Source organism: Zonotrichia albicollis, chromosome 14 (assembly GCF_047830755.1).
Source record: "Zonotrichia albicollis isolate bZonAlb1 chromosome 14, bZonAlb1.hap1, whole genome shotgun sequence".
In the NCBI taxonomy this organism is placed as follows: domain Eukaryota; kingdom Metazoa; phylum Chordata; class Aves; order Passeriformes; family Passerellidae; genus Zonotrichia; species Zonotrichia albicollis.
In genome coordinates, this window is record NC_133832.1 from 8918630 (window position 1) to 8941101 (window position 22472).

The 22472-nt window shown below is 44.0% G+C and overlaps 1 protein-coding gene across 7 annotated transcripts in view; it reads left to right on the plus strand.

The window, feature by feature from the left end:
* The window catches only part of LOC102064515 (PAS domain containing repressor 1), a 103516-nt gene that overhangs the window by 53841 nt on the left and 27203 nt on the right, over positions 1 to 22472 (plus strand). For 5 of the 7 annotated variants that reach the window (XM_074551666.1, XM_074551664.1, XM_074551662.1 and 2 more), the window contains exons 2-5: positions 17127 to 17219; positions 18554 to 18610; positions 19903 to 20057; positions 20773 to 20864. In XM_074551666.1, the coding sequence (XP_074407767.1) occupies positions 18579 to 18610; positions 19903 to 20057; positions 20773 to 20864 (279 nt within the window). In that variant the 5' untranslated portion in view covers positions 17127 to 17219; positions 18554 to 18578. Of the gene's footprint in view, positions 1 to 17126; positions 17220 to 18553; positions 18611 to 19902; positions 20058 to 20772; positions 20865 to 22472 lie in introns of those variants that run through there. The other 2 variants (XM_074551668.1, XM_074551669.1) reach the window with 1 other exon arrangement.

A 22472-nucleotide genomic window follows, 5' to 3' on the forward strand; every position in this document is an offset into this window, starting at 1 on the left:
TGCATTGAATCATCTGACTGACTTGTATTCTTAGGCAAACACAATCATACAATTGATTAATTTGTCGACATTCCTTTAGTGCATAACACTATGGTAACCGGGAGGCTCGCTAAACATTGCTGTGGAGAGAGCTGCAAAACATCTTTGTTTGGGGGAGAGGGAGGGGGCAGAGCCAGGCCTTGGAGCCCGGGCTTTGGAGGAGTGCTGCAGACACACAGACACACACAGACCCACACACAAACACACACACAAACACACACACAAACACACACAGCTGCGCACTGGAGCTGGGCCCCTGTTGCAGGTGGTGGAAGGTGAACATCGGGTGGTTTGCAGGTCACACACATGTTCTGGGATGATCAGAGAGGTGTCCCTGGCTAACAACTGCCTTCAACACATTTGCTCCCTGATGTTTGCAGAGCTGACAGGCTGTACCACCCTCCTGCTGGGTCCCTGTCACCTGCTGTGACAGCAGGCAGGGACAGCAAAGGGTTTGGTGTTTCCTGCACCGCTCTCCCATGGCACGCAGGGCTCTGCCACCCTGCACATCACCTTCCAGCAGCTCCTGGCACCTCAGTTCTTCAGGGCTGCTCTGCAGGGGCCTGTTGTGTGAAATTGTGTTTTCAGTTTTACACCGAGTTCCCAGGTTTTGGCTGGCTGCTGTGTGGTACCTGCTTGTACCTGCCTGTTCTCTGTGTCCTGGCTCTGGGCAGAGGCTTCACCTCTCTTTATCCATCATGGCTCAGCAGAGACCTGCACTGGGCCTCTGCCTCCCATGATTGTGGAATATTCTGAGTTGGAAGGATCATCCAGGTGTTCCCCCTCACCTGTAAGTAAATGTGAGGTGGTTTGCTGAGTGTCAGTTATAAGGAGATTGGCTGATGGACTAATAGATAAATGCAAAGATATTTGTAGGTGTGTTTATTCTTGTTTACAAAGTGCCAAAGCCTAGGCAAGATTTTCGAGTATGTAGCAATGGCAGGAATCATATCTATAAAAATGCTAATCTCCTCTCTTGCTTCATCTGTTCAGCCCACAAACACATGCATACACACATGCTTAAAGGAAACTAATAAAAGGTTTGTTGGTTCTTTTCTGGGCTCAGCCTACTTTAATCTTGGTTTAATGCAGAGCACAATGCAGTGCATTGCTTCCGCACAATAAAGTTTTGATCATAAACAACGAACTAAGTAAACCATTTTTTGGGGTAATTAATGAGCAATAGATGAGCTGATAAGAGTTCCCATTGCTGATAGGTATTTTGCATAGATATGGCAGCATTATAGGAAGATTTTCAAGCCAGTGCAGAGGCTTTATCTGAAGGGGATGAGATAAAACCCTGGCTCTGATGAAGGCAAAGGTTGAGCTTCCACCAGCTTCTTTGTGGGGACCTTTCCCAAAGTATCAACTGAAGAGGAAAAATAGGAGTCAGTCCTTGTTTTTAGGCTGTTCAAAGCTCTGCTGCACAAACTGCAAATAGGTGTTTATGTATAGAGGAGGATGCTGTGTGTTTGGTCCACTGGTGGCTCGTCACAGCCAAGGCAGCAATTAGGGAGGCTCTAATGGCTGGGGAGGGTTACACCCCTTGCTGAGGAAGTTTGACCATAAACCTGTTTGTCCTGTCTCTGAGTGCAATGTACACTGGCTGAATTTACAGTAACTTAAAAACATTCACTCTGATCAAACTGCTTCCAATCAAATTTTATTAAGTGATGTGTTAAGTGTGTGTGTTAAATGACTCACATGAGACAAAAAGGTGGGACTTGGGCTGACTCTGCTACTGATATATATATTAAAGATGAGTATTAATAGTTTGCTTTTACTCTTGAATAATTCTAATGGCTTCCTTTTGGGGCAGGCTTTCTGTCCAAAGGGCATAGCAGGAAGTATTAATGAAACAAACTCTTTGTGCTAATCTTGACACCTACATTTTCTGTTTAATTTTGCTTATGCAGAGGGCTGAGCCTTCTCATTAGTGGAGACAATGTGTCAACAGAGGAAAAGTGAGTTACTGTATTTTCTTTCCGTCATAAACGCTGGGGTTAACCTCCCACACTCAGCTGTGTAATTGCACAGGGAGCTTGCACTGGCCTTGGTGCCAGTCCTGGGGCTGGCAATTCTCATTGCTCATCCTGCTGCAACATGGGCTCCTGAGAAAGCACTTTCTTATCTGAGCCATCTGCACGTCTCATGGGACTTGGCCTTTCAACTTGGCCTTTCAATGGACTTCAGCTCTGTTGTGGTGTTCGCAGGGGAATGAGGGAAGAGACGAGGATTTGACTCGGTGTTTCAGAAGGCTGATTTATTATTTTATCATATATATTACATTAAAACTATACTAAAAGAATAGAAGAAAGGTTTCATCAGAAGGCTGGCTAAGAATAGAATAAGAAAGAATGATAAAGGTTTGTGGCTCAGCTCTCTGTCTGCCCCAGCTGGGCTGTGATTGGCCATTAATTACAAACATCCAACATGGGCTGATGAAAGATCCACTTGTTACATTCCACAGCAGCAGATAACCATTGTTTACATTTTGTTCCTGAGGCTTCTCAGCTTCTCAGGAGGAAAAATCCTAAGGAAAGGATTTTCCATAAAAGATGTCTGTGACACAGCTCCAGTCCAGGGAGACCTCCAGGTGTCTGTGTCTCACTGGACTGGAGCTGAAGTCCATTATTTGGGGAAGGTTGCACCACTCAGGAAGCCTTGCTGAAAATTATTTTGCATGGGAAAATTGTCTGCAATTCTGTTTTTCGACTTTCTGGAGATAATTCAGAGTATGGAAGGAGAGGCTTCCAGAAGAAGGTGGTTAGAAGGAAAGTGTATATGATTCTGCAGTAATCCTGGTGTGTTGTCTGGAAAGGGCAAAAATCCGCTGCCTAAAATGGGAGAAGAATAATTGCAAAAAAATGGACTAAAATTGCCACGAAGCCATTTGTAAACCTGAAATGGGGCTGAGTCAGAGTTTTGTCTTATCCAGCGTACATGTTTTGAATCTGGAGCTGAATTCCTTATATTGGGTATATTCATAATTAAAAGGGCAAGGAGTGTTCAAATGGAGTCTGAAGTGTTAGAATGATGAGTTTGTTGGTAGTACGCTGTTGTGACTAGAGCAGAATTTCTGTTTTCACTTGGGGGATGAAAAAAGACTAATGCTAACAAGAACAGCTTCTGTGTTGTGATTTTTTTTTGAAGGAAAGCATGTCAATATTAATAAATGATCCAGCTGGGATAGCATCTTTCTTTAAAATTGTCCTTAGAGATAGTGCATTATATTAACAAACATGAATTTAGTTGTTCAGTAAGTAAAATTTTATAAATATAAATCATCAACTTATTTCAAAAGTTGCAGTGCTGAGGAAATTTTTCTGGGATTTTCTAATATAGGCTGGTTTGAATTGTTTGAATAAGAAGAGATATTGGTGAATAAATCAGATAATGGGCTGCTTTACACAGAAGGCATAATGCCTATTTATGATGTATAGAAGTCCTAAGAGAGATGAATTGCCAGTTTAATCTTCTTTGGATTGTGTTTGAAATCTACTTTTATGCAGCATTTCTGACTGCTTTAGAGATTACTCTTCAGACACTTACAAAGACTTCATTTCTATTTGAATTACAGCTCTACAAGGTCACTGGCAGGCCAATGTTCATTTATTTCACTTGGTTTTTAGTCCCTTGACCTTCAGGTAATACTTGTTAAGTGTTGCCAAAATTTTTATTCTGTTCTAGTTGCTCTGGCCAGAACTTAGGAAGCTGAGTTATCACTCTTACCAGGAGTAATAGAGACCAACTCTTTTGCCTTTGGAGTATTTGCTTTTATTTGAGAAAAAATTTGGAATTAATATATGTCTTTCCTGACGTGAACATCATGCTTTGTGAGGGTAAAATGTCAACCAGCTTTAGTGGCAGCTGATTTTTCTCACAACCTTGCAACACTTGCAGCAGCTTCCATCAAAGGGCCCTGATGGGGAAACATTGGTGAAAGGATGACGTGCAATGCTGGAGAGGGGAGGAGCAGGATTGCTACTCTGCATAAAGGCAGCAAGCATCTGGGAGATATTAAAAACTTCTGACAGGGATAGGAAGATAATTCTCAAGATAATTCTGCATTGAGCTCTGCTCTAGCTTCTGTCTCCTGCCAGGCTTCCCAAGCCCTGGGTCACATTGATGGCACCAGGGCAAATTCTGAGAGAACTGGGCTGGTTGTGTCACCCTTCAGCTGCAGATGCAGCAGAGCTCCCCCATTGCAGTGCAGCACCAGCAGACCCAGTCTGTTATCACCCTCCTATTGAGGATGATGGTTTCTAAAGCATTAACATTCATGTCAGGTCTAGATAGGGATCAGCAGAGGCTTAAATCATTGTCAGGAACAGATGTGAGACACCTAATCAGTTATTTCCTAAGGAAAATGAGTTTGATTGCATGAATAGTTGTAAATATTTCATTCAGCAGCTCAGCTACTACAGCAATGGTAAACAAGCTTCTGAGGCTGAAGAGAAGCATTTTGTGGCACTGTACTTGATTTCTTATTCATTTTAACTTCAGTGTAGAAGAAATAAGTTTAGGTACTTTGGATTACATTTTGTGGCAGCACTGATTGTAGCCAGGGGCTCACTTTGAAGACAGCCAAAGAGAATCATTGAAAGGTTTAGGTTGGAAGAGACCTTAAAGATCATCTGATTCCAGATGGCAGGGACACCTTCCACCAGACCTGGTTGCTCAGAGTCGCATCCAACCTGGCCTTGAACACTTCCAGGGATGGGCATCCACAGCCTCTTTGGGCAACCTGTGCCAGGGCTTCACCACCCTCACAGCGAAGGATTCCCTCCTCACATCTAATGTAAATCTAATCTCATTTAGTTTAAAACCATTCCCCCTTTTCCTATAAATATCTACCGATGTAAAAAGTGTCTCTCCCTCTTTTTTATAAGTTTCCTTTAGTCTTTGCATGTCACAGTGAGGTCTCCCCAGAGGCATCTCAAAAACCCCAGCTCTCTCAGCCTGTCTCCACAGCAGAGGTGCCCCAGCCCTCTCATCGTTTTTGTGGTCCCTTCTCTGGACTTCCTGCAGCAGGTCCACGTCTTTCTTGTGCTGAAGACCCCGGAGCTGGATGCAGAACTCCAGGTGGGCTCTCATGAGGGCAGAGCAGAGGGGGAGAAGCACAATCCTTAACATCTCTAACCCGATAACCATACAGCGCTCATCCTCGGGATGAGCGCAGAGCTGAAGATCCTGCCCCTGGTAGGTGTTCATGGCACCAGGGTAAATTCTGGCTTTGGGAGGAAGATGACAGCCTGAGCACCCATCCCCTGCCTCAGCTTTTGCAGTTGGTGCCAGGCTGTGAGGGGAGCACAGCCAATGTGGTGGCTGGGCCAGGATCAGGTGCTCTGTGCCCCTTCGGGCAGTGCAGCCTCAAACCTCTGCTGGCTCTTTGGAGAACTTGCTCTATGTAAGCAATAATTCGGGACACAGATTTAATTCCTTCTTTGTTTTGTACTTCTCACTTGTTAAAACCAAATTAAATTGGAAGAAATTTTGCCATTAAATCAGGGCGGGTGTAAAACCAGTTTCAAAGTAGATAAGAGTGTCAGTAGTGATCTCTTGCAGAAAGGCTGCTGAGAGGAAGGAGAGGAAGGAGGAAGTTAGCTTTTCTCTCTGCCTAATTGAATGTTTTCCCTGTTTGAGTTTCAGTTAAACTACTGTGTATTTTGCTTGTGATTTTCAGCAGATGCGCACGTAAGCAGTGCACTAAAGGAGCCTGGCAGTGCAGATGATGTTTACCTCTCAAACCTGGTGTGGAATTCTGAGCAAACTGGGACTGCCAGCTAAAGGTCATGGGCATTTTTAACTTCTGCTGCTGGCTTCATGCTCCTGTGTAGATGTTGGTCCGGAATCTTGCTGGTCTTGGTGGTCTTCTGTAGTCAGATTATCACAGAAATAAGCTCCATATGATTTTTATGCATGTACATTAAAATATGATTCCTTTCATCAACTAATTTTAATGTGGGTTTTCTCAGCCAGCCTAATTTTGTTTGGTTAAATACAGTAACAGACAATATTAGTATATGGTTACTCAATTTATGGTGCTTTAGTCAGGAAAACCCTAGGTAAAAAACTCGTGTTTACCCTAATTCTGGAAAACACAAATATATCCTGCTTCTTTCACCCATGAATTACACGGATGGTTAAAAATAGAGACATGTGCCAATGGATCTGGCTGAATGGAGGGCCAAGCTCTGAATGCTATTTCCACTCTATCCCAGGTGAAATATGTTCTCACACTGCAGCCTTTTCTGCTGGGCTAGTCTCTTACTTGAAAACCAGGGACCAGAGGTGTCAAACATTCAGATTCACCATCTTTGTCAGTCACATTCATGCAGCCAGGATTGCTCAGCAGGGTGGCAGTGCCCACTGCTACTGCCATTAACTTGCTTAAGTAGAGGAGAGTTATTCTTTGGGAGAGAGGGACCCACATATTTCATTTAATGGTCATGCTGGAGTGTTGATTTAGACTGATACTAGGAGGATTCTTGGTACTGGACTGTTGCAGATCTGAAATAAATCCTATTTTAAAATATTCCGTGTGCTTGCACAATTGTAATAACCCACAGACAGAATTTAGATGTCCAGAAAAGTACATATGTCCTTAATATCAAGGATGTCCATCCTTGAGGAACATGACCAGTTCTCTGTCCTGCATCTTCCACCCTGAGGAGGGGATTTTGGGACAAATCCCCCTGTCCATGCTGCAGTGGGGGACAAGGGACCCTGCAGCATGGTCAGAGCCTCTTTGAGGACAGGGCAACAGAAATGTTGCTGTTTGATCCACTCCCCTTCCCCTGACCTCTGTGTTTAATCAAATATTTTTTACATTAGCATTATCTGGGAGGGACACATCTTTTCTGGTCTTCAATAGTTAAAAAAAAAAACCTCCAAGAAAATCCCCAAAGTGAATTGGACATTCAGCCATGCTGAGTCATATTTTGTTATTATGAGTGATTATCCAGCCAGCCATGCAAATAAACTGTAAGGGGAAAAAAGGATGTGTGTGAATAGCTTATCTATGACAGAATGAGGCCTTGGGTCTTTGTGCATAATACGTGTAACAATAATGACCTAGTATGAAAGTGTTCCAGTGACTGACATATTTGCAGTCTAAAAAAGATAAGAAAGTAATGAGAGAGAGATCTGTGGATGTTTATCTTCTCTTTTCTTCTTCTTGAAGGAAAGTTTTACTTACTCATTATATTTCTAGTGCATATCCATGGTACCATGCTGGATGATGAATATGATTGCAGTTAATTGTTTAAATATTCCTTTAATCCTGAAGCTTTCAAAACAAGTATCCATCTTTTGAGGAGCTAGTTGAGAAGTGATGTGGGCAAGATAGTGCAAAAAGAGAATATTGGATGTGAAGTTAAAAGTGCCTCAGAGAAGAGAAGCATGTGGGGGTGTTTTACAAAAAGGAGAAAATACCCCAGATATATTATTACCAAGATCAGTTATATTATTAGCAATACCAGCATAAGTGGCAACGATTCTTCTTGAAAATAACTTGTAAACTTCAGTAGTTCATCCTTGGTGAACCAGAGAAGGAATTACAGTTGGGCCAACATCTTTTCTGCTGCATAAGTCTTCTAGTGTTACTTAATGCAAATACTACAGATGAGTACAACTTTGTCCAAAATACATTTGCTGACTATATTTATCATCTGCCTTCTTCATAGTAAACAAGAAGAGACATCTGTGGAGAAGGTCTGGTGGCCACAGAAAATATTTTGCATCACAGTCTCTAAGTGGTGCCATTGTGAGCTATTCTCAGCTCAAAGAGCTGTTCTCCAGGGCAGCTGAAACACAGATGGATGTTTGGTGTTTGTGCCCCTTGGTGACTGCATTATATATTGGTAATGCAAGGAGTAAAACACTAGGTGGAAAGTGCCACTTCAAGAGACCTGAGAGTGTGATTTTGGGAATTGCAATAATGTAGTAGGTTTTCTCACAATAATGCTCAAGTCTAGCCCTTAATCATGCACTTGAAAGAAGTGGGCTCAGGCCTTATGAAAGGTGTTTACTTACTCAGCTTTAAGGCACAGGCCAAGAAATAACTTGATCGGATTAGCCGAGTTTGAATAGGAGCAGCAGCAAATGGAATCAGATGAGTGTGAACCATGTTGCTGTGCTCTCTGTTAGAAAAATATCTGCCAGCTGCCATTGCAGAGAATAATCCTGCAAGGTGCTGACACCTCCAGTCCACATTGCCCAGGGGAGCTGGGCCAGGGCACTTCAGGCGTGCAGCTCCCAATATTCACCTTAGCTGAACAGTGTTTTTTCTGTGAAATCCTACTTTTCCCTGTTATATAAAGGCTGGCTCTTCTCTGCCTCCTCCTCCTTGAAAGGCTCTTGATGCTCACAGAGACTGAGTGCATTGCTGGTTATTCTCAGCTGCAAGATTACAGAGATGGCAGTGCTCAGGTCAGTGGGGCATGAACGTGGCTCAGCTGGAGCACAGATGTGAGCAGATCATGTAAGGAAAACAGCTGAAATTCTGGGAGCCAAATGAGGATAAGACAAATTTTGAAATCTAAGGGCTTTGTTTAAAAGCCTTTTGACTTAGGTGCAGATTATACCTGAAATGCTCTAGAATTAAACACACCAAGAGGGTAAGGATGTTTCTTATGCTTGAACTTGAATGCATGAAGGCAAAGATGGAAAATGAGGTCACTTAGCTCAGCTGCAGTGAATCCTTTGATATTCATTTAATGGATAAGTAGATATAACTGAGCTTGCAGTGAAGACTTTGAATTTTAACTACTAAAGCTCCTTATAATTTTCTCACAAGTCTTTTACATAAACTGGACATTGGGAAGCCTTTCTTTAAAGAGAGGGTGGTCAAAAACTGAAACAGGCTTCCTCGAGAGGAACTGTCAATTTCCCAAGCCTGACAGCATTTAGGACGCATTTGGACAGTGTCCATAATACCATTCTTTAACTTCTGGTCAGCTCTGGTCAGGCAGATGGACTTGTCATTGTAGGTCCCTTCCAACTGAAATATTCTGTTTTATTCTCTTCTGCCAAGCAGGTAAACTGTACAGACAGGTAGTGCTGGTCCACTTCTGCTGCAATACCACACAGGTCTCCTCAACTTGTTCCCCCTTTTCTTCTGCCCCTGCACCAGAGGTGAGAGGTGGTCTGGTTCTGGGAGATCCATTGTTTTTGCAGTGTTTGGTTTGAGATACTGGTCAAAATGGAAAAGTTGAACTCTGGATGAGGAACTGGATTCTTCTCTGATAGAGGGAGTCTTTCAGTCTGAGTCAGATCTATCTCTAATCCTTTTGTCCTAGTATTTCCTTTTATTGAATAGCTTCCTTATGTATTGAGTTCCAGAAATTCCAGGTTGCTGATACACATGGGAAACAGATTGCAACAGAGAGCAGATTTAATTATTCAGGTCTAGAATTAATGAGGCAGAACATTTTTTCTTCATGCTGTTTGAAAAGGGAGAAGAATCTTCCCTTTTTTATTTATAGGAAGAAGTTTGAGATCAAATGACTCTGAGCTGTCCTTTGATTGGTCATTCAGTGATCACTTGAGGAAAGAATAATGAACTGGGTTTTTCCCCCCCTTCTTCATTTGAAAATCAGGTCTTACCAGTGCTGGGTGTTCAGGGGAGTTCTAAGAGCATAGTCTTAAATGCTTCAGGAAGCTTATTTTAGGAGGGAAGACTTGACTGAATGCCAGTAGACAGAGCTAATCATGGGGACATCTGGATTCACTTCTTAACTCTGCTGCATGACCTTGGGTCAATGATTTAGGTCGAGTCTTTCCAAAATGTTCAGTGTTTGTAGGTGCTGGATTTCAGCATTACTGAAAATTAGGCTGTAACTGCATTCACTGTTTCAAATTCAGCTTTCCAAAACTGGGACACTTGTAAAAAGGAGACAGAAGTAAAATGTGTGCCCCTGTGTCCTCATTTGTACAACAAGGATGGATAACTTTGTTTGTAGAGTGTGCTGAGACTTCCTGAGGTAAAAGCACTAGACAGGAGAAAGGATGGCAGCAAGCTGCTTGCAAAGAGTCAGAAAAGCAGACATTGTTCAGCAGAAATCAAAGGATGCTGAACAAGAACCAACCTTGCCAGAGTTCACCAGCTGAAGGGCTCCCCAGAGTGTCAGAGGACCAAGCAGATCTAAGGAAGGGCAGAAGTTATGAGGCCAGAGGTTGCTGGCTGTCTGCAGACTGAGTGTGCAGCCTCCAGCCCATCCAGCTGCCTCCCACCTGCTCCCACAGCAGCAGAGCAGCAGCTGAATTGTCCTTCCTGGGAAGGGGCATCCAGAGGCACAGGGCTGATCACAGGCAGGGTGATGCAGGTGGAGCAAGGTGTGGGTTGCTAACAGACTCTGGTCTGTGTCACACACAGTCACTCCAGGCATGCCAGACGGGGCGTGCCTGATGTGCAGGTGTGGAGCAGCTGTGCTGAACATCTGCTCAGACAGTGAAGAGCCCTGGCAGTGCCCAGCTCCTCTCCTGGGCAGGGCTGGGGCTGCTGGGCTCTGCCTGCTGTCAGGGCTGTGAGTGCATCACTTCCATGGTGCATCCTGGCTCCTGCCAGCCTTTGAAATGAGCTGAGGCACACTTGAAGAGCAATGGCCAGGGAGCAATGCTTGCAGGCAGAGGACGCTTTTGAAGGGAAATCCTCCAGTCCACAAACAGCTCCTACCCTCACTGGTCCTGCAGGATGGGAGTAGATGCACCACGGAGCCAAGTCATACACAGTGGTTTTGCCCCACTTCTGCAGGGCGATCCTGAAACCACCTGGGACCCATCTCTGACCCAGTTGAAGGCCCCTGCTTCCACTGTGCAGAGCAAGCAGCCCCTCAGGCCTTACATTTTATTTTTGCAATATGAGTTCAACCTCCAGCACAAGCAAACACAAAGCACAATGCTCATCTCCTTATCTGTACCATCCTTGAGCATCTGAAATGCATTTTATGTACAAGATAGAGAAAGGCAAAGAAAAACAATGCAAAAAATGTATTTTTTGAGGAGAAAAAGAGAACAGCTGAGGACATGATTGCTATTATTGCCTTTTTCAATGAACTGGTAGTTGCTAGGAGTGTTCTCTTACTCAGAAAAGTAAAGAAGGTATTTAGTTTAATTAGATCACTGATTTTCTTTGCTGTCTAATGATTGCATTTATTCTGTGGACAGGGAGAGCTCAAGGTATAAAGGTACGCAGTTTAATGGCACATAGACTCCATGTAGCTCTCTGCTTAGGATGAATTTCACCCACAGTAAATGGAAGAGGAATTACAAGAGGATTTCAGGGTGATGCATCCAAACAGGCAGCTTTGACATGTTTGTCCTCGTACCTACCTTGTTGCCAAAACAAAATCCAAGACCAGAAAAGGACCCAACGAGCTCAGTTATGCCCCCAGTGCAGGTGATGTGAGCTGTGCCCTCTGGGTGGGAGCAATGCACAGCAGCACCTCCAGGGAGCCTGGTGATCCCTGCTCCAGCTGGCACCCCCTGAAAGTGGAGCAGGAGGGGTCAGGGTGCCCAGCAGCAGCGTGGCAGGCAGATAACCCTGCAGAAGATAACCCTGCCAGCAGAGCAGAGTGCTGCCTTCTTTAAAACTGACCTTTGCTGGCTGGCTCTGATAGTGTTAGAACTCTTCTGAATGAAGCCCTGAAATGAGCCAGAATTTCAACACCAGGTTTGTGATCAGATGGTGTAATTTTTTTTTAAGCTGGAGAATCAATAGCTTTGGGAGGAATTACTTTAGCTTGTTAAGTCACTGTTTTCATTGCTGAAATTTATTGGGTTAACCTTCCCACACCCCCCACTCCTTTGTGATTTGCCAGAAAAGTGAATGTGATAGGGAGTGACCTGAGGCAGAGAAAGGGCTCTGTGCTCACCTCCCCTCCCATGCACCCAGCAGCAATGGTTACTAAACTCCCAAAATCAGGAGGTGAGCACTGCAGGAGTCACCTGAATGTCACCCCTGCTTTCCTGGGCAGAAATGGCTCTCGGTATTTTTTGCAAATTGCTCTGAAGTAAAATGTGTGTTTATGCACTCACCCCCACACACATGCATTTGCATCATTTGGATCAGCCAGAAACAGAAACGGAGCTTTAAGAGCTATGAGTTTTGGAGAACATTCTGTTCAAAAGACTTCTGACCATTCACTTTCAATATTCTTGCCCTGAAAATACACAATCTCAGCTGCTGCTGAAGGATTGACTGTGAACAACTACCTTTGCTCTCATCCTACTTGAGGGAGTGTCATGTTATTATTTGAGGATTATTTGGCTCTTTGTCTGAGTCAGGTATGGTAAAGAATTGTTTATAGGTTGGATATCATCATTTCATATCACAACACACATTTATTTACCTTTCCTGTAGTAACTGAATAGCAACAAATGAACACAGGTAAGCACCCAAGACTGCAGAAGAAATGTTGTTTTGCTTGTGCTAAAAGTACAGTTTTGTATTTCCTAGGGTTGTGAATCAGCATTCTGCTTTTTGCCATGTTTTGGGAATTTTAAGGGGCCATTACACAAATTGGTAGAATTAATTAGATGCATGTTCTTCTTGTTACAGAAACCCCAGAGACATTTTGAATAATATTCTTCAGTGTTGTATCTTTATCCTGCAAGGTTCAGCAATTTGCTAGAACACAGCAAACTTGGACAGCTATTTTCTCCAGGATTTGACAAAAATCCTAGAGAACAAAATGTTCCAGTAGTCATCTTTTCTTTTCAAGTATCTGCTCGTTTTTAATCCTTTTCCGCCTTTCATTTTGCAGAAGCAGCGTGTATTGGTTGAAAACAAAACCAAACCAAAAAAACAGAATAAAACCCAACCAAACCAAAAAAAAAAAAAAAAAAAAAAAAAGAAAGAAAACCAAGATACCACCATTGTTCCTGCCTGTATCTTTCAAGTCACTTCTGTGCTGAATCACAGTGTTCCATTACAGCCATTTTTATGGTGTAATTGTTTTGTATAATCCATTTTCTTTGGACACTTTTTAGCTTCTGTCTGAAGCTGTTCCTGCTGTAATGAATGTTGTCGTAAATCTGTCACAGGTAACCAGCTAAATTTAGAGCTCAATAAACCTGAGGAGAGTGTGCTGTAGATAAGAGCATTGGGATGCAAAAGTCACAGTAGTAGCACAAAAAGTCCACTTGTGGCAGGTGACAAGGGGGAAGCACAGAACATTTGGTTCCCACTGAGCAGCATCACCCACGTTGTGGCAAACAAAGCTGCTGTGAGGGTTCAGGTGCAGGCACAGCAGCCCCAGAGAGCTTCAGGGTGTGCTGCTGCTGCTGAGGAGGGCTGGGCTGTGCTGGGGCACTCAGTGGGCATGCAGGGTGGTGTTTGTGCCAAGCTTGGAGCTGCACAGCTCTGGGACAGGGAGCTGTGAGACAGGACAGGACCCAGAGCTCCTGGAGCTGGACATTGGAGCCAAATCCCATCAGATCCCCAGCCTGATTCCTCAGGCAGTGTGTCCCTAAAGAGAACCTGTCAGGCGTGGGGGGCTCAGACCTGGGAAGCCAAGTTCCCACAGTGGAATGGCTGGGTGATTGTCAAAACTGACATCATTGTGCATTTTCTCTCTTTTGAGAAGAAGAAAGTGAGGAACGTGGAGGAGAAAATTAATGGAAAGATGAAGGCAGGTGGTATAAGAAACAGCAAGATGGAGAGAAACCATATTCAAAGGAGATCCAGTTCTCTGAATTGTGGTCCTATGGATGTCAAGCACAGGGGATAAGGGAGGGAAGGGCAGAAAAGAGTGAAGAACAGCAGGAGGCAAGGCATGGCAAGGAAAGGAGAGGGTGAAGTGGAGGCAGAAAAACTTAAGCAAGCAGATCAAATAACACAGATCTGCAACTCCTTTGGCACACCTGGTTTGGTGTCTGCGTTTCTGTGTGATGCCTCCATGCTGGGCTGGGGCACAGCAGAGGTGAGGCCGTGCCCGTGGGGCGCTCTGGCAGATGGGGATGGCCCAGCTGAGCTGAGCTGCTGTCACCCAGTCACTGTGACACTGGGGCAAACATCTGTCCCTGTGTGACAGAGCATGTTGCACGGGGTGGGTGGCACAGCAGGGCCAGGGCTTCGGCAGAGCTGCTGATCCTTCCTGTGCTAAACAGCCACAGGGACTCAGCCACACTGTTTATCTACATAAACATCAACTATGAACCAGCACTTTACTGAAGAGGTTAAATTCTGCCTTTTAAAGATGAAATCAGCTGTTTTGCTGCCAGGGAGTTGTGCCCTCCTGTTGCCTCAAGAATAATGGAACATTGGCATACTGACATGTAAATCATATTGCTGGAGAATGTGTTATCTCTCTTATTTGTGACTGCATCGTGCCACAAAGTGCTGCATCTTGTAATTGGGGGCTCTCTGGTGAATTCATTGCATGCAAAGTCTGTGAAAATTATTAGCACAGCACATTTCCATAATTAAAGTGTTTCCTATGGTATAGGTTTGAAGATTCCCTAACTGCTGTATGTTACTTTAATGCAAAATTCTATGAAAACTCAAATACAAGCAGAACAAAGCTTCTATGCATAGAGAATGTTTTTCATTAGACCAGTTGTTGTAGCTGGGAAAAGCAATCAAATCATCCTGGTTCAGGGACACTTTTAGGTGATGGATGAAAGCTTTATTCATTGCTGATCACAAAGAAATGGGCAGCATCTCTCACAGAAATATCTTTGCCCTGCCATGAGTGACATAACCAAATAACTAAAATTTAACCTATAATGAAACATTCATAGGAATTGCTGGTTTCAGGACACAAGTCTGACTGTTCCATTAAGAATTATCCTAAGGTAATGTTAATATTTTGATGGTTTGCAGCAAGTCAATAAATAAACATTTTCTTTACTCACAGGTTTGCAGTTTTAGATAGCTCCTGGAGTCAGATAGTTCTGTGAAACAGAAAATTCCTTCTGCTGTTCTCCCTTCAGTAAAAAATGTGCCAGAATATAGCAGATAGCTTGGAATAATACTTTAACTATTAGTTGTTGACTGCAAAGTCCATTTGTCTTGTTGAGGCTGTCATTTGGCTACATTACCCTTTCTGTAACCCTGGAAACAACTTCAAATACTGTGATACTTGAAAAGTCTGAAGTTTAATGTACTCTTAAAATGCTATGAGTGGTTTTTGAGACTCCCTGTACAAAGGAAGGAAAAAATAATTTCCCTTTACAGAGCCATTAAGCAGTGATGGATGTGCATTTCTTTGTGAGAAAGCTGATCCTCACCTGTTGTAGGTGGGGTGAGAAACGATGCCAGCAGCACTGACAAGTTTCCTCTTTACCTGCCCACAGAGTTCAGGAATCCCTCTCTCAAAGTGTTACAGAAGGGGATTTTCAGGAGGCAATAAATAAATTTTGATCCCTCTGGTTAATGCAGTTAAGGTCAAAGAGATTCTATCTGGATCTATTTAAAATACTCTTAACCTGCAGACATACTGCTGTCAGTGGTGCTAAGTGTCTTAGCTGGCTGAGCAATGTATACAACCCTTATGAAACTATTCTTAAGTATTCTGGTTACTATATTTAGCTCTGTCTTAGAACAAGACAAAAAGCACTTAGCTAAATGCAGTCCTGAAGTGCTTAATCCAGTTAAGATTATTTTGTCCTTAGGTGTTTTCTGCTAAGACTTTTTCTTGCTCACTGTCCTGCTGCATCATGCAGAAAGCTGCTCTGGGTGGTTGGGCCTGTGAATTCTTTTATGGGTGTTTATTCTGTGAGCTCCTCCAGGTCTGCTGCTGGCTGAGGGCATTGCTCACTTTCATTAGGAAGCCTCACTCCTCTGGCAGCCCAGATCTGCTGCCCTGCAGCAGTGACAGCTCCTCCTGGGCACTGGGGAGCCCAGTTTGGGCTTCATTTCCCAGTTTGGGCTCAGTGAGCATCAGCTGGGCTATTGGCAGTCTTGGTGACCAGGACTTCCCTCAGCTTCTCAACAGTTGTTCAGTCCCAGAAGTCAGAGAAGTCTGACTCCTCAACAGACTTCTTCTGTTCTGGCTGGGTGGGAGGGAGGCCAATCATTCTAATGAGGCAGGAAACCCATCAGGCTTCCTGGGAGCTTTCAGTTGTTAGACAACCTGTGGGCAAAGTTTCTATAAAATAATTCTTTGCACTCCGAGCTTGGGAAAAATCCTTTTCTTTAGCTGAATTTTTGCATGGTCAAGTCTGCACACAAAGAACAATTTTTCCCTGATAAATTTTATAGAACTTTCTGTATATCCACAAGAATTTTTTCATAATTTAAGCCATTGCTTTAAAAAGTCTTTTCTTTATACCTGTGCATCTCTGAACTTATCCCCAGTCACCAAATCTTCTGTAGGGGGCATTCTTCTATAGAAGAAACAACTGAGTGATTTTGACAGAACAGCACTGAGGGGATGAGCAGTGGGGATAAGAGCCTCAGCTCAATAGGGTAACAAATAAAATCACACACTCCTTTTGAACTGGAATAAAGCATGAGTGAGCTAGCACTGCTGTGAGAGCAGAGACACAGCAGATCCACTGAGTTTAAGTTTGCTGTGCAGGTGTTGTTTCCAGTTACAGCATCACTGGGGTGTCAGGAGTTACATGTTATTTTCCCTAGATTTGTGTGTCCCATCAGTAGCAAGTATTAGGAAGCCTTGAGTCCATTCACAGCTGGGTGCTTGTGACTTGTGCTGACTTTGCTGATGATGTTTGTCTTGAAGGAGGTTTTGGTTGCAGGATTTGATGGATGAGGTACAGGTCATACTTCTGGTTTTCACAGCACACCAGGTAAACTGTCATATTTGGAAGAGCTCCAGCTGCTCCTTGGTAGCTCCTGGCCAGTGGGGCCATTCTCCCACCTGCTGGCTCACACAGCTTTTTGGGCACGAGAGCTCACATTGGCCTTCCCAGGCTGCTTCTGTGGCAGTAGGTGGTGCCCACAGAGCCAGGAGCTTGGTTGAACTTGGTCCAACTCCCATTGCTCTGCTGAGCTTTCATTAGTCATACTTGAGCATGGTTCTAATTTGTGGTGGCAGATTTTTCTCAGCTTGAAGTGATTGCAGCTATCCAGACTGTCTTACCTGCAACTGTGTTTTAACTGGACTTGCTTTTCCTTGCAGGATTAATTTTTCTCCGTCTCTAATTTACATGGTGATAAGAAGTGCTAATCCCACTCTGTCAGTCTGGACTGATGAATCTGAGGAATAGAACAGGTAATTTCTAATTTGGCTTGTAGCTTTTGGTGACTCAGACAATGAGAACCACTCCCTCTCTTTGGAGTGCATTCATAACAAAAGAATTCATACAGTATCTCCTGCCCAGGTCATCTGCTGGGAGGGAGATCCTTGCCCTGGAGCAGGGAAGGAAGGATAAAATTTTGTGGCTGTTGCTGTGAGCAGCATCCTTGACTTCCTGTCAGTTGTGGGTGGTTCTGGTTTGTGTTACTTTTATAGCTACCAACATGTTTGAGTTTGGAGTAGTCTCTAAACAGAGAAAATCTTTTGGGTGTACCTATTGAAAAATGCCCCTAGAGTTCTGGGCAGCATGGGGTGTTTTGCAGGGCAAGTGCTCAGTGGAGATGGGGGGCAGATTGGTTCTGAGGGTGGGGATGGGTGTGATTTCCTCTTTGGAGATGTCTGAAGGCAATCCAGCAGAGCTGAACTGGGCAACGTGGTGTGGAGTGACAGCAGCTGTCTCACCTGCACCTCCCTGGCTCCTGTCCCTCAGCCCATCTGAGTCACAAAGTCACCAGTGAAGAAGTTACCTTTGACTTGAATAGAGTACTGTGTCCTTACTGGGAGTTGTTGCCACTTTTCTCCTTCCCTGGTTAGTGCCAGGTGAGGATATTTAAATTGAAGCCTTGGGTATGAGTCCCAGGACACAGCTCAGATGATGTGGGAGCAGTCCAGCAGGGCAAGCAGCAGTCACTGGCTGCAGGATGCTCTGGATGGACCTGTCTATCACATCATCTCTTAGATATCCTGATAACATGCTGCCTCTGTTGCCTAATGCCAGTCCTTTAGGGGATTAGCACAGTTCCTCTCTCCTCTGTCTTTCCACTGGAAATCTCAGATATGTTTCAGGCAGGGCAGGCAGTGATTGAAATCAAGCAGTAACCTCTGTGATTTCCCAGAACAGGACCAGCTGTGATGCTGCCTGCTGCAGACACCAGGGCAGATTTCTCTCTTTTTGGCTCTTGCATTTGGCAGGAAGATGCTGATTCCTGTGCAGAAATGGGTGCTTCAGCAGGATTCCCTGTCCTCAGAGGGCAGGACAAAGGCAGGCTGAGGGGCTGCTAGCTTTTAATCTTTCCCTTTAAAGTCCTTGTAGGTGGATGTTTGGACATGTAGCAGCAGTCCCACTTCTCATGCCTCAGTAGCTGACTGAACATGCAAGGAAAGACAAACTAAGAGTAGAATTTGGGAAAGGGAAGACTGAAACATCCAGGAAGTACATCTTTAAGTACAAACCACTACACTCCATGTTTTGACATTCTGAGCAAGATAGGGAGTGTGTCTCAGTAACTGCTTCTGTCTTTCCCTTGCAGAGCCCTGTGTTGTGTAAACGAACTGATGGATGAAGATGAGAAGGACAGGGCAAAGAGGTATGACAGCATGCACTCCTGGGGGAGAACTGTAAATGCTGTGTTGTCCAGTGCTTGACAATGAACTTGACCCCACTGATGTCAGAGGCAAAGCTCCCACACAGTTTACAGGCTGTGTATAGCTGATCACAAGCAGCACAATTTAAGTTCAGGCTTCTTACAGAGTTTGGCCACCCCTACAATGGGTTATCTGCCTGAGTGGGCCTTAAATTCCACTGCTGTGCCCTCAGGATCTCATGCTATCCCATGGCTATTTATTATCTTGAAGCAGGATTCCTGACCTGTGATTTTATTGGCACCAAGCAGTGCTGCCCACCTGGGGTAGAGCTCCCTTTGCAGTCCTGCTTTAGCCCAGGCCTGAGTTAATCTCTGTCAGAGAAGCTCTTGGCTCAATTCTGTTCAGTCATTGCACACTAGTGCCAAAACAGAGATGGCTGTGAATGCTGGATCTGAGAACATCCAAATGCCAACCTGAGTATGAATGGAAATGCTTTCTGCATACCACCCTCAGTCTGGATCACAGCAAGTATGCATCATCGTGAATATACTTGTAAAGCAAATTAATTACTACTGGAAGAGGTTGTATGAAAATGTTATCTCAGATATGAGCACTGGAAAGAAAACTTTGGAAGGAACTAAAGGGGTTTGCTTTCTCCTCTACTGTTTTTAATGGAGGGGGAAAGCCTAATAAATATTCTTGATTTGTGAACTGAAACTAGTTGTAATTCTGCAGCCAGACCTGTAACATTCCCAGTTTCATACATCACAGCAAGACCACATACAAGATTTTATTCTGCAGTTCAGTTGCCTTGCACAGTGCTGTCCTTGATAAGCTCCTTTTGTAAGTGCAAATCAGAGAAATCCTTCACATTTTGACGTTTATATGTTTGTGTACTAACTGCAAAACAAAAGTTCATAAAAATTAAGTGAGCAAAACATGAATGTGCATGAACACACTTTTCTCTTACTGGAGGAATTTGTCTCATAACACCTTCACTATCACTGCTTTTGAAACAGTGGGAAATGGAATGTATGAAATGTATATCAGGATATGATCTTTCCCAAATGAGCCCAAATATGTGTTACCTCCAGATGTTCCTTGCTGCTGGTGAGTTCAGTCTTGCTACCAGCAAAATCTTTGTGTGCAAGCCCAATTTTAAACAAATAAACATTCCCAGCAGAGTTTAGATTCTTTATTTGAAGTGTTTTTGTGGGGCAGGATAGATACCTCACCCTGGTTTGTGCTGTAGCTCCTTCATTCTGCTGAGTGGCATTTGTGCTTTTGTCCCCAGGGCATCACGCAACAAATCTGAGAAGAAGAGGAGAGACCAGTTCAATGTCCTCATTAAGGAGCTTTGCACCATGCTGCAGGGCCATGGCCACCCTCTCAAGATGGACAAGTCCACAATCCTGCAGAGGACCATCGACTTCCTACAGAAACAGAAAGGTACTGGGGGTGCTGCCCTGCAGCTGCCAGAAAATGCAGATCCCAAGCATCTCAGGTGCCACCCAGAGAGGACAGGAGCCTGGGTGAGGGGCAGAATAAGGGACAGTTGGCCTCAGGAGGTGGCTAGGGCTGAATACATTGCTGACCAGTTAAACGCAGATTTGAAAAGATGCAGTGCTGTGTGCCTTTTACTGTGGCTACATCATTACCCTCACTGGCCTCCACATCCCCTGGCCTGCTTTGTGCTCTCTCAAACAGAAAAGCTGAGGAACAGCACCCATGACAAAGTCAGGGGAAAGAATATTCTATGCCATCTTCCCAGGTCTCTTGGATTAGGAGATGATAAGCCTGTCCTGCTGCCTGGGCACTCACAACAGCAGCTTGTGAAACAGCTCCAGAGTTAAAGGGCACAGCTCCAGAATTGCAGATACCTTTGCTCATAGGAATGCTCTACTACTCTAAAAATAGCCCATTGATCTTAATTTTTAAGGTTATCTTCAGGCCACCTAAAATGTCTCCATTTCCCTTTCTTGATTTCTAATGCATTTGTATTATGATTGCATGAAAAATGACTGTTGCATGCAAGAAGGCTTTGTGTGAAGAATGATATAAGGATTATTCCTCCAACAGCTTCTTTAAAGAAATCTTACTTGAAAACGAAAAAAAAATCCAAGGAGCATGAGTCATGTTGCTTTTTTGATATTTTCTCTTTAAGAAATCACAGCACAGACAGAAGCCTGTCAGATTAGACAAGACTGGAAGCCTTCATTTCTTAGCAACGAGGAGTTCACCCAGTTGATGTTAGAGGTAAGAAGAAATTAAATAGATTAGTGAGAAATAATCAGTTCAGTGGAGTAGATCAGGGATATACAGTTCTTTTTCACCTGGGGGTCCCAATGTTTATGATTTCTACTCTGCTGGCACACACAATGCAAACCTGACAGAGGCCAATGTTGTACTAAATGCTTTGCAGACACAGAATTAAAAATAAGATTGCCTCCCCTTAAAGATAAATGGCTTTTGGTTTGGGAATCAAGGCTGATTTGGCCTGGTGAGAGAGGGAAAAGAGAATTTCCTTTTCTCAGAAGAGCCACTAGAGCTGGCAGTTTTAGGAAAAACTTGAAAGGGCCTGAAAGAAGCAGAGCAGCTCTGTTCCTCCCACATGCCATTAGGCAGCAGCACTGCCTGTGCTGCCTCTGCAGCTGCTGTCCTCTCTCTGGGAGTGCTGCCTCTTCTGCTCGAATTGCCTTCAAGTGCATTCAGGAAAACAGCTCTTACACTCCCACCTCTGAAATGCTGTGCTGATCTAGAAACATCCCCCAAACCCACATTTCTGCCCTGGCTCTGTGCTGCAGGCTCCTGTGGCTGGGACACCTCCTGCCCTGCGTGGGCAGCGCTGCTCTTTGCCCCACCAAAAGCAGGGTGGATGCTGGGCTGAGCTGGGAGGTGCTGCTGTGTCTCAGCTACTCCTTTTCATCAGGATGTCATGACTCACCTCTCTGGAAAAGTCTGTTCATTCTTTCTGGGAATCTCTCTTGCCAAACAAGCCGACTTGTTCCAGCTGAATCCAAACAAATTCCCCCCTTAGGCTGGAAGTGATGGGGGAGAGCCACCCCTCTAATAACTGCTGGCTGGCTGGACTCTGGCAGACCAGTGAACAGTTTGCTTAAAATCAGTGGGATTTTCCCAGAGAGGACCCAATTTGAGCAAAGGCAGAGTGTGGCAGTGAGGTGAGGGGATGGGGAATGCTGCATCCTTGGTCCCTGTAGCTGAGCTGCAGAGCAGCCTAACAGTGTCTTTAGAAGAGCTGGCTTTGTGCACAGTGCTGACCAGCTATTAAACCTCCCAGATCTTGATGTTAGGGAAGAATAAGGACAGACACTGCATAAATGGTACAAGGAGATACTGTGAAGAATAGGGAGAACACAACATCCAAGGGGAAGAGCACAGGCAGTGACTTAAAAGGGACAGAGAGGTTTAACTTTGGGACAGAAACCACTGTGAGTGAGAAAGGGGAAACAGAACAAGCCTAAAAATTGTTTTGTCACTAACCTTAAAAATCAGGGCTTTAAGCAAACTAAATAAGGCTTTTCATATTGTCCATAAACTGCTAAAAATACATAATTGTATAGTTTTTCTGTCTCTGCTTATCCATCCACAAAGCTGGATTTACCATGATGATATCTGACATCTCCTTATGCACTGAGTTTGTTAACTATTGTGTAATTCAGAACACATAATGAAGTGACTGAAGTCAGCAGGATTGTGTGGGTGTTGAAATTCTAAGCATCACTGTCTCACTTCATGTTAAAAAAATACTCACTGGGTGAAAAATACAAGTCAATTTAATAATAATGAGAATGAGAAAATAAGAATATAAAAAGAATGTTGAATTAGATGGCATGTGTAATTTTT